General features: G+C 38.4%; 1 protein-coding gene across 1 annotated transcript in view; it reads right to left on the bottom strand.

Moving 5' to 3' along the window:
- mdfic (MyoD family inhibitor domain containing) overlaps positions 1-9,978 on the bottom strand; it is a 33,201-nt gene extending 23,223 nt beyond the window's left edge. The window contains exons 1-3 of the mRNA XM_055231733.1: positions 9,677-9,978; positions 9,224-9,384; positions 7,114-7,215 (exon numbers count right to left, since the gene is read on the bottom strand). Coding sequence (XP_055087708.1) covers positions 7,114-7,215; positions 9,224-9,317 — 196 coding nt within the window. The 5' untranslated portion in view covers positions 9,318-9,384; positions 9,677-9,978. The remainder of the gene's footprint in view (positions 1-7,113; positions 7,216-9,223; positions 9,385-9,676) is intronic.
- Between the last annotated feature and the right edge of the window lie 3,006 nt (positions 9,979-12,984).

Genomic DNA, 12,984 nt, shown 5'->3' with positions numbered 1-12,984 from the left:
AGCACTTATTTCAACTGCATGTTTTTTCTCTATTCACTCGCTCCAAGTCAAAGTGAAAGACACTGACAAGGCTATGGTGGCTTTGGAAGTTGGGGGATTCAAATCAAGTTCACTAATTGGACCTTTTACTTGCTGGGGTTTATAACATTATATGGAATTGTGTATTATCTTTCTTAGCAGTTACCCATACCTCAAGAAGGAGGGCTGCAATGTTTGTTGCTGATCAATTATTCTTTTGATTAAACTATTAGTTGTGTAGATTGCAAAGGGCAGACCTGTCACAAAAACACATTTTGAAGCAAGATATATTTCTACAGAGAAATATTGCAATAAACAATAATGAAACTACTTTATGCCACTGATTCAGACAAGAAAAGTACCCCAAAAATCCTCACTTTTGCGAAGAAAAAGTGCTCATGATAAATACTGAGGCCCAAATTATATTCTTCCAGCTGCCATATATTATAACAATAAGTTGATACAGCAAATATCGTGAGGGTACAGCAAGGGGGTTGTAAATATGAGGGTTGTTTTTTGTTTTGTTTTTATACCATATGTCCCTGCCTAAGCTAAAGAGATGCCGCTAAAACACTAAATCTACTTCCTTGTGTCACTTTGATGTAATTACTGCTCTGCACATGGCATGTTCTGAGTCTGTGCATTGACAATAATCTAATAATCGTTAAATTGTAATTAATTAATTAACCTGTTTCAGCTACAGTGGTGGAACGAAACAAAGTCATAAAGTTCTGTATTTAAGTACAAATTTTAGGTATCTGTACTGGACTTAAGTAAAGTGGATACTTTTTACATTTACTTCACTACATTTGAGAGGAGATATCTGTACTTTCTACTCCACCGCATTTTTGAACAGGACCAAAAAAGTGAAAGCCTTTTCAGCAGGTCTCAGACAATAATAAAAATACTGAGTGGCTTATTTTTCACACTTTTGTAGTTTGAGCAAACAAAAACACAAATTAAACACAGCTTGGAAAAAAAAATCAATTCCATTGTCTCTGTTGAACAAAATTCAGCATAAATCTGTATCAAAATCACTACATTTGAAGTTTTATTAGAGCTGAGAATTATATTATTATATTATATGATAATTATATTTTTAAATGGGTACTTTTTTCATGTAAAAGTATCACTTTTTTCACATGATACTTTTACATTAACTTTTTTGGTCCAATATCAGTACTTTTAACCACTTTTCAGCTCTAACAAGAAGGTTAATTATTTTATGTCAAGTGTCAAACACAGCAAACATCGATTACCATAGTTTGAATAGCCAATAGCACGAAAAGGTTTAGTCCTAAATTGTAAGTATTGTGCAGCAGGGGTCCTTCATGGAAAAAGGTGTTTCCAAATGATTCCCATTTGCAGTAGACATATTGACATTTTAACTATGAAAACTTGATTATGATAATACTTCATAAAGCCTTATTGTTATTAATGAAGTGATATTTTTATTCTCATGTTATAATAGTTGCCATGTACTTTCTTACGTACCAAACATGAATGGAATTGTTCCCATTGTCAATATATTTTACAGTGTAAGAGCCACTTCAAAAAACGGTCAAAAGACTTTCAATAGTTCAATTGTCTGAACTAAAACGGCACACTACAGCTCAGTCTGCAGCAGCCTGTGTTTCCTGGTATCTAACATAGGCTCTTGAAAGCCCACAGCCTATGAAGTGAGGTATGCATATCTAATCATTGGACTCAAGTATTTTGAATATCTTCAAAAAAATTAACACTGAATAGGCCTGGCCACTTCGGGTAAAATATGCTAATTAACACACTTGAAATTTCCCATATGAAATCTATCTGCACCAAGACAATGAGAAAATAATTACAACAGAGGTAGAATTACAATGGCCATTTTAATCAACCCCTACACTAGCATTTCACCCTATTTATACCGTTTTTGATTCCATGACCCACTGGTAAGTAATCACTTGAAAATTATGGCTCAGTTTATAATAGGGCTACGCTTTAGACACATTATTTCTACAGAGACAAAGCTCCAAGGATTACAATAAAGATATGAATCTTGCATAACAACAATCGCCATGCAGCTCCTATAGATGGAAAATATTCTCAAAATGTCTGGGGTTAAAAGGTTGTTCACAACTTGAGGAACTTTCAAATATGTCTGAGGCAAACAGGGCAGTTCAGGAATAATAATTAATCACATTCAGCTCATCTTCTTTAGCTTACACAGGCAGCCCAAGCCTATAAACTGTGCAGTGGTCGAGAATTTGAACCCTCAACCTTCTCACTATAAAGCAGGAGTACAAACTGTTCTGTACCATTACACAAATGCCAACATTTGGGTTATCAATATATCCCAGTGTGGCTTATACAATTCTAAAGCCTACTGATAGTTGGCTGCTAAAGGCCAGCAGATAGTCTCCACAGAAACATGTGTGTTCATTGACCTTCTTGTCTCACCACTTCTCACCACAGATAAAAAACAGAACCCTGCTCTTAAGAAGCTTGTAAGGTCATCTTTATCCAGTTCAGAAGCGCTAACAACTATTTCAACAATCCAATGAATAATGTGACGATTAAAGTCCTCAAACCAGAGCTCTTTGATGCCAATTTATTTCATGGCTCTGTTTTTAGCAGATATCAGCCCAGCATGGTCTCCAGAGGAACCTCTGGATCTCCCACCAGACTCCTCCTCCAGAGAGGAGCTCGTCCTCAGGAAGTGCCCGCTGAAAACAACCTTAAATCAAGGGCACTCGTTCAACTTCAACTTCATTGCAATCTGGACACATTTATATTATATTTTTGAAACAATAACTAGGCTGAGTACACAATGAATTCTGATAGCTGCTAATAGGATTTAGCTGGAAGTTAAGCATGTCACCAGATAACTACTATATCGACTTATCATTCAATATATGAAAGCTGGAACAACATATTTGGGGCTCAATATTTATCGAGGGTACATTTTCTTTGCAAAGTAGGGAGATGTTTGTTATTTTTGTTGTAATACGATAAGACCTGAGCTGTAAAGGGTTGAATAAATAACTTAAATGGCTAATTATTGGTTTATCCCTTATTTTAAAAAATGGTTTGCAAAGATTATCTTGCATTATTGTGTCAGTGACATTAAGTTTTTTCAATATTAGCATTTATCACAATATGTCTTATTGTTTGAAATCAATGAAAGAAACCTGTCCAAAAGGAAAGTTCCTTGAAGACACAGGACAACATGCCCTGTCCACTTACAAAGGCCACACAAAGCTCTACAGCACTCAAATATTGTGTTATATTATATTGCCCAAAAAGCAGCAAAATAATAACAAAGATACATTGGCTGCTCATTATTTTCATAAAACCTTTGCCAAAATCCTCAGCTTCTAAAAGTTAGATTTAAAATGGACAGTTATCCATACAGTTTTTATATATTTACCCTTTTGTAAAATGCACAAACATGTGCTTGTCAAAACATGGTTATTGAAACATTATACAGGATTTATTCTTGTTGTAAAAAAATCTGTCTGCAGCACAAGGCTTCAGCATTCCCCCAGGTTCAGAGGGAGAGCTGGGGGGCAGGACTGGGGCAGGAGGATGATTTCATATTGATTTCCTGTTTGTGCGGTAAAGAAGACTCTCAATTATAGCTGTCGGCAAGGGATGCTACTAGATGCCTTGAGAGAAAATATTTTGGATTGGTAGACTAAATTTCAGGCTCATGGCATAAATACATTCTACAGGCTTCAGATCAGGTTTATTCACTCATTTACCTCCTTACACGGAGATCTGGGGCATAGAATAGCTATCAAATGTTTAGCACTTGTTTATATGCATTCATTTATATTTACAAGTTGTAGTTTTGACATAATTAGTAATAGGGATGTCAGCAATAATTTGCTTAATTGTTTCTGATTAATAAAATGTCTGATATTACAAGAAAGTGATGCAAAATTGACCCTTTAAGCCATGATATGTTACCTAATCAAAAACATACATTGTGTTTTGTATCATTCAAGCATTCCAGCATTTCAAGCATGTTTTTCAAGGTATTTTGAGCAATGAAACACCCATAATTGAAATATGAATAATTTCAATATCAGATTGTGAAACATTCAATGTAATACAATAACATCTCTATGGAGACAAGAAAGGGCCCTCAACCAGAAAAGTACACCTTTAAGTCCAAATATTTTACAAGCATATAAATCATATTTAATTTTCTCTTTTTTTCTATCACACAACATTTATTTTACAGAAATAAACTCTACCAATTTTAGATTTGTTCAATATTTCATGAGCTTTGTTACCTAAAGCATCCAAAATCCCTCCTCAGATACCTCAGACTGACAGAAGAACGAGAGAAAGTAGAGAATGTGGCGAGGATGACATCAATAACAACACAATAACGACACGGGGGCCTATCTGCTCACATAAAACACAGACAAGCCTCCAGAAGAAACACCTGCAGAGCTATAGGGACCTCCTCAAACATGCACGCAACATATTAGCAACAAAATCATTGTTCTTAAGCTTATGTAAACAAGCCATCGGCGAGACTTTCAACTCAAACCAGTGGAGAGCCAAGAAAGAAACGTATTCTGGAAAAGTTAACAACAGAGAAACAAACAAAAAGCAGTTACTTCAAGTTCAAACACAATCCACTAAAGGATGGAAGCAATCAGCTGCTGTTAGACCAAGCCAAACTCAAGTTAACCCTTCTCTGGAACAATAGACACATACAAAAAATATAGAATGTTTTCAGTGAATACATTGACACCCAACAAGGACAAAAACATACATGACCTTACACTACAGCCCGTATTTACAATTTACATAGATGTAAATAATATTTGCAAAATAAAAAGCTCCAGTTCACAGAGGTCATTTAGATTTAACTTGCTGTCATGTAAATGCTGTTTTAGAGAGGATTGCATTTCTCCAAACTCTCACACATAAATAATACTAATGCATTAGATTTATACAGCGTTAACGGTGCATTATTCATTCACTCCACATTCGGTGGTGGTAAGCTACTATTGAAGCCACAGCTGACTTGGGGCAGACTGACGGAAACGAGGCTGCCAATCTATGCCAGTAGCCCCTCCGGCCACCAATAACACTAACACACCACATTCATACTAGGCAATGTAGGTAAAGTGCTTTGCCTACACAATGTCAGTTTTTGCCATTAGTGCCCAACTGTGGCTACTAATGTTCTCAACGTTAGAATTCTCATTGTCAGAAATATACTATACATTTTCTAGTCAGATATATATCACAATCAAATCAAAATTTGCCATTTGAGTTTGTTGTGCAATTACACAAAGCATGAACTATTCATGTAATAGAATGCTTAGAGGTATGTGTGTATATATATATATATATATACGAAACGTGGACGCAGTCTATAAGAAGGGCCAGAGCCGCCTCTATTTCCTGAGGAGGCTGAGGTCCTTTGACATCTGCAGGACGATGCTCAGGATGTTCTATGAGTCTATGGTGGCCAGTGCCATCATGTACGCTGTGGTCTGCTGGGGCAGCAGTCTGCGCGTGAGGGACACTAATAGGCTCAATAAGATCATCAGGAAGGCTGGTCATGTTGTGGGGGAGGAGCTGGACTCTCTGACTGTTGTGTCGGACAGGAGGATGTTGACCAAAGTCAGGACTATTCTGGACTCTCCCCTCCACCCCCTCCACGAGGTGCTGGCCAATCTGAAGAGCTCGTTCAGCCACAGACTGTTACTGCCACGCTGCTCCACTGAGAGACACAGGAAATCTTTCCTGCCTGTCGCCATCAAACTGTTAAACTCCGTTCTCTAACCAAACACTTCAATACTCCAATATTCCACCTTGTACATAGATGTAAATAGTGTGTGATTTTGTGAGGTGATCTATTTATTTATTTTGTTTAACACTGACACTTTAGAAACACTGACACTTTATTTCTTATTGCATGACACTTTATTCTTATTGCACAATTTTATTCTTATTTAAATGACTTTTTATTTTTATTCTTAAATTCTATCCTGTGGTTGTGGCATCTGGTAACTAAGAGAATTTCCCTTCGGGGATCAATAAAAGTGATTCTGATTCTGATATATATATATATATATATATATATATATATATATATATATATATATATATATATATATATATATATATATATATATATATATTTTTTTTTTTTTTAATTAATTAATTTATTTTTTTATTTATTTATTTATTTTTTCAAAATTGTGCAGTTCTTACCGCATGCCCTTTGCCTTGAGAACATTTTTAGGGGGATTTTCACAACCTTATCATTGTAAATTTCCCTTTCCAAAACAAACACATAGGCTCGTCACGATATCGATTAATTGTTCAAAAAAAGCTGGAATAATATTTTTTGGGGGGGGTCAATATTTTTATCATGTTTACTTCTTTGCATCACTGGGAATTTTTTTGTTATTTATTTGGGAATCTGAGATTTTGAGTTGTGAAAGGTTGAATAAATAACTTCTATGACTCATTACACATGCAAACTAAGTACTAAAGAGTTTCATTCTGCTATTTATTTATTGCAGCTAATGGCTTTTTAACAATACTGCAGATTTAGAATAGCTTTTGTGGGATAAATCTGTTTTAGGGTTATTGTGCCAGAGGCATAAATTTGTTTCATTATTATCATTTGTCATCTATATTTACTTCAGCAATGTATTGCACTTCAAAATTTGTTATCGTGACAGGCCTACCAACACATTCATACCACAGAAGCCATCTTGCCTATAGCGATACAAAGTTATAATCAAAAGTTTAGTAAAACAGGATTGGACAAGTTAAGCACTAACTGCCAGTCTTACCAGAACCATTAAATTATATCTTTTTTTAAACTGTAAGCAAACCTTGCCCCTTGCATGTTCATATGTGACAACAAGCCCCCCGGCAGCTGGAAAATGTTAAATGGTGTCTGAAATTAGAAGTTCCTAAATTTAAATATCACCTTGCTTAACACTCACTACATGACTTAGCCATCTCTTTGTACAAGCCAACTACAGTAATTATTTTGACTACATTTTAACAGCTCATTTCTCATACAATCACTCAGAGATATCCTACAGTTTTCCAAGTTGTTAAACTTACTTCTAATAGGTTCGCAGTGATTGGTCTCCTCTGTCACATGACCTTCTGTGGGTAGTTTCCGGGACGGCAGGCTTCTTCCAGTTGATTCAATATCAGAAACATCTAGGGTCACATGCAACATTTGATAGTTAATAAAACATATTGAAAAAGTCTGTTTTAGTTTAGATATTGAGAGTAGAGCTGTGCAAGTAAGAAGATTGTAACTGTATCAAGAGCCAGTCATTTGAAGTTGTCAATGACCAGGTTGGATTTTATTAATGGAGAGGTTTACAGTCAAACCTCTACAAAATAAATCGTGTTTATATTTAAGAATTTAGAATGAAAATGTATTAGCTTTGTCCCACCCTGGTTCATAGAGGTCAAGGCATTTCAACTGACAATGTGAAAATAGGAAAGCTTTAGCCAGATGGACTCCACCAAATTTAGGTAAATATATTTTGTTTTTGGTGGCTTTAGTTTTGCCTGTATAAATCTGAGCTGGTTATGGCCATGTTTTTTTGTTGTTTTTTTTAACAACAGTGACTAAACCGCACTGTGTAATGCACAATGTGAGACCTAGGCTGTTCAGGTAGGCCCTGCCAGAATCTGGATCTCATTTTCTCTCCTCCCGCTGCTCCCGGGTGTGCTCTACCTGCCAAGCTCCTTTTTACTCCCATAAAGGCTGCATTCATGTGCATTGGAAAAAGTTAGTGAGCAAAGCTGTAGCCTGATAGCTGTGCAAAAACAGGAGAGACACATCCACTCATCCCTGTAAGACATCGACTTCAAAAATAACAGTTTTTTGGGGGGGGTTTTTGTCATTGAACACTAGTGCTCTGTTCTGTTCTGTTGTTATTAACCATTTCATGCCAAATTCCTGAACCCTGACTTAAACTTATCCTTTTGAAAAATACTTAGCTATGACTCAGCAGAATAGTGTATGCATAGTACTCAATTTGTTAATTTTGACAACAAATTTTAATTTAGCCTAATTTCAGTCGATGACAATGAGATGCCAATTTAGTCTATGGTAAATTGTATTGCATGTCTTCATGGGACATGTACAAACAAGTTCCCTGGATAAAAAAACAAAAAAAATCAGTACTCTTTGTCAACAAGTTTATTCATCATTTTAACTGATAAATATGTATGAAATTTTAGTAATAGTTTGCGCAATTACTTTTTTTTTGTGTTAGTCACCAAAACATGACATTGACGAAAAACCAAACAAAATCAACATTGGTAGCACTTCTCTATAGCTGCAGGTAAGTGTGTGATTGGCTTAGTACTACAGTGGTGTTTGTACGCAGTGATAGATGGCCAGTGGGATGAATGGGCCCGGCCTATGCCCTGGTTAGATATGGCACTTCTCTGAGCACAGGCCAGATTTGTAGACCTGCAGTGGCTTTAGCACCACTACTGTGTGATGCATCGCAGTATTTAGTGATCACACTTAGAAATAAATGGCTCTATTCTCAGAACATCTACAGTCCCCAGAGACAGAGGCTGGGACAGAGTCATAACTATGAGTGTTTTTGAAGGTTCACTGAAAATCCATTCGCAATCCAGCAGCTCCACTGATTGCTTACTCTGTCCTACTTTGCTATTTTTTGACAGTGCCATAATGACGCTTGGTATAAATAGGATAGTTAACAGTCCATTGCTTGTTGAAAAATAAAAAATAAAAAAAATGAAAAGGGGGTGTGGAATATAAGATTATTCTGCATGTGATAATCTTAGGGGCAACTAGAAAGTTAATTAAAAAACTATAATTGGCTGTGGTTACTGTTAATAGTCACCAGGGTTTATCCAGACTGAAGAAGTGAGGAATACAGTAAAAACATTAACTCTGAACACTGAGGCACAAACATAGGCTATGTTTAAATGTCTCATTTGTCTATACGACAGTGAACTTCCAGATATCTGATATTTTTGTTCAAGCATTCTGGTAATACCACTGTATTTAACTAAAACATGCATTTGTGTGTGGTAGAATTAGAATGATAAGTTTGCAATGGTAGCACAATGCTTCTCTAAGGCAACCATAACCTTGACAGTAAACATCCAGTCAACATTGTTTGCACAAGGGCCATGCAATGCAATGCACTTTTTCTGGTTGTTTTAGACTCACCGTGTGCAGTGGACAGCAGAGGTTTTGTCTCCAGCTGTGGGCCCTGTCCCGGCCCAGCTGGCCCATCCGGTGGACGCACGGTCTCCTTGGACATGGAACAGTCCTCTTTTAGGGACACGCGCGCACGAGTACCAGTTCCTCCTTGTCCTCACCCCTCAGCGCTATGAAAAATCAACGTTTCATGATGAGTTTAGACGCAGGGAAGACAAAGTAACACGACAGATCATTACTCAGGTTGAGAAGTAGTCTGCTTATTCACGCGTACAAAGTGACGTCGAACCGCAGTAAAACTTAGTGGAAATTTCCCTTCACCCGCTTTTACATAAACTTGTTGAAGGATTCCATATGTAGTCCAGATTTCGGTTCCCTCACACCCCCCTTTCCTTTATCAAAAACGTCCTAAGTGTTGTATATAGCCTGATCGGACGCACTGTTTATGAAGCGTAAACTTACCTTTCAAACATGACAACTCCCTCGCTTCAAATCTGAATTATTTCCATCCTTCCTTCCTCCAACGCGCGCGCGAGACGTTTAGAAGAAAAAAAAAAACACAAAGTAAGTGAAAGAGTAGCTCGTCCCAAAACTTTCTACAAGTTTAGTTGCCAGTGTGTACCAGTCCCACGTCTTGGTAACGCCGCTGACGCATTGAGAAATAACAACAATAATCGTCGCGACGCACTCGACGCTCAGTGGCGGTAGTTTGCAAAGGAAAGTTGTAGTTCTGAAACATTTTCATCATATCCGGATTCCTGCAGTAAGCTCCAGCCTCTAGCACTGCTCCGCTCTCCTGCTGCCTCCCATACGAGCAGCACAGACTCACACAGGCGTCTCTGGTTCTGTGCGCAGATTTACAAACAAAAACAAGGTAAACAAAGCCTGTAGTGGCCTAATTAAAGCTAGACAATTGTGTTAATATTAAGTTGTATTACAAATTCACGTGGGTAGTAGAAGTAAAAGTAATTAAAGCCGCAAGCGGCATCGAACGGCCCTCGCGGGCCGTGCTTCGCACTAGGCCGGCCCCGCACTCCCTGTGGGTGGCGCTGACGCGCCACTTGTCCCTTTTTTATTGCGGCTTTGGGCTGCACTTGTCACCAAACAAGTCAAAACACATCGGAAGTGCTGATGCACAAAATGCAAAAACATGGGTTTTCCAGGCATCGCCATGGCAACACCGTGCGAAATACAAACTTGGCCCGTTGGACTTTTTTGACGGGGACGACCTGAAGAATCACTGTGCCAAATTTGATGTTCGTCGTTGACGGTAATAAGTGGTTATAAGACTTTGAAATATACGAAAATTTGGAAATTTTCCCATTAGGATAACATGGGCGCTCTCGCGCATCGCCATGGCAACCCAGTGAAAAATACGACATGGGTCTGATTGACTTTTTTGATCAGGATGACACGAAGAGTCATGGTGCCAAATTTCACATTATTCCGTGAAACTAATATTTTTCCCATGAATGGGAAAAATCGGGAGGATTCCCATTAGGATAACATTGGCAGTTTGGCGCATCACCATGGCAACACGGTGCAAAAGACGACATAGGTCTAATTGACTTTATTGATTGGGATGACCCAATGGAATTGTGTGTCAAATTTGGTAACATTTGGGAAAACTAAATTTTCGGCCTTCCATACAAATTTATTACATGTTCTGTAGGGGGCGCTATCGCGCCAATTTAGTTTCTATCATAATGAGTAGCTTTAGGCCCGAAAGTTTTACAACTGATTCGAATTTGAGTGAAATTGGACTTTGCATGCGCAAACGGGAGCAAATTTTGACTTTTGAAAATTGCAAAAATTCTGATGGAATTTTGCGGCTTCGCCGCACGGAAACCGTAAAAGGGATCATCATAAATTGGATAACTTTTGATGCCCCACTTGTCTAGATGATGTACAGTGATTTTCAGCCCTGCAGGTGAAGTGCCTTCAGAGGAGTTGACGAAAATGCGAGGTCAGTGAAAACGCTGACTTTGCATTTTGGAATTTTCAATCCAAGATGGCCGACTTCCGGTGCGTCCGAGGGCGTGGCCATAATAATCTTTTTTGTTTGGCATCACTTGAAGAATGCGTGTACCGAATTTCGTGGCTCTATGGCAAAGTTGACGTCGGGACGTCTCCCATTGACGCAATGTATTTTGACTTTTGCAGGGGGCGCTGTCGCGCCATTTTTTTATGCCCAATGATGCACCACATAAAAAAATAAATTTTTCGGCAGACCTGAATTTTGGGCAAAATTTGGTGAGTTTTTGAAAATGTTCAGGGGGTCAAATTACTGCTCAAAGAGCAGAAGAATAAAAAAAAAAAAAATAATAATATTTTTAGCAAAAACAATATATCCGAAAACATTACAATGGCATATTATACGTTTTTTGAAAGCTCTCAACTTTCCCCACGTCACCGTGGGGTCAATGGCGAATGACGAGCGCTAACACGCTCGTCATTCGCCATGACGTCGGGGTCCGCCATTGACCTCCCATTGACTTCCATTCATTTTAGCAGTAATAAGTATGGCCCATGCCTGCGGCATGGGGGCTTGGATAGGGCTCAATGCCAGGAGTGTGTTTGGGGACATGAGCGCTTCGCGCTGCGTCAGCGTCAACATTGAGTCAATGGGCTTCGCCCATTGACTCAATGTTGATGCTGACATGCTAGCAAGAACAAATATGCATGTCCCATGCCTACGGCATGGGTTGCTAGGACACAGGAGTCTGTGCAAGGTCGCGGTGCTGCCACGAAGTTGCGCGCTTCGCGCGCAACTTCGTGAAGACAGTCTGCAACGATGAGTGCTTCGCACTCATCGTTGCGGAAGCAATAGGCCCTACGCCCTGTAGGGGCTCGGGCCTAATTAAGTTTAGCCTTTAGACATTTTATCTGAAGCATAATTTTGTGATTTTTTTGAGGATAATATAAAATATAGATTTATGTATATAATTGTACTGATTTATTTATCAATCAATCAATCAATCAAACTTTATTTCTATAGCACCTTCCAACAACCAAAGCTGCCCAAAGTGCTGTACAACATTAAAACACGATTAAAAACAATAAACATAATACAAATCAACAGAGCACATTACACCATTAAAATAAAGAAAAGTGTCACAGGGCCACTAAGTGCTAAAAGCCATTCTAAATAAATAAGTTTTAAGTTTGGCTTTAAACAGAGGCAGGTCACAGATGGAATGTAATTCAATGGGCAAAGAGTTCCAGAGTTTTGGACTGGCCACTGCAAAAGAACGATCGCCCCTCTGTGTGCACCGGGACAGCAGATGTTGCCCAGCAGATTGTAGAGCTCTGCTGGGCTGGTGAGGGGTCAAAATGTCACACAGATAAGAAGGTGCAAGACCCTTGAGTGCATTTATTTATTTATTTATTTATTTATTTGATTATTATTATTGTTATTTATATCTGTATGCAGGGTGGTTGGGCAGTGCCGCCAAGGAGAGGATCTCTTACATTACTTATACAGGCTGAGGCCAGACTGCAAAGAGTGCTTAGACTTGGGACTATTTGGATTTTGGTATAACTTTAGAATATTACCAAGAAACAGTACTTATACTTTGGTTTAGAGTTACGCCTATTTAACCCTCCCTGTGTGCCGTGGGTCTGTCTGTGGTATTGTTAGCGTCTTGCTGATTGCCATCATAGCCATTGAACTGTATTGGTAACAGTATAAGTGAGATTTGCGCGGGGCTAACATGAGAGTGTGCAGGTGATTGATGTGAAATATGCCCTCCCTCATTGACTGGCTGAAC

The sequence above is a fragment of the Periophthalmus magnuspinnatus genome, chromosome 23 (genome assembly GCF_009829125.3).
Source record: "Periophthalmus magnuspinnatus isolate fPerMag1 chromosome 23, fPerMag1.2.pri, whole genome shotgun sequence".
Classification (NCBI taxonomy): domain Eukaryota; kingdom Metazoa; phylum Chordata; class Actinopteri; order Gobiiformes; family Gobiidae; genus Periophthalmus; species Periophthalmus magnuspinnatus.
The sequence above is the reverse complement of the archived record's forward strand: the minus strand, read 5'-3'. Positions and strand labels throughout refer to the sequence as shown.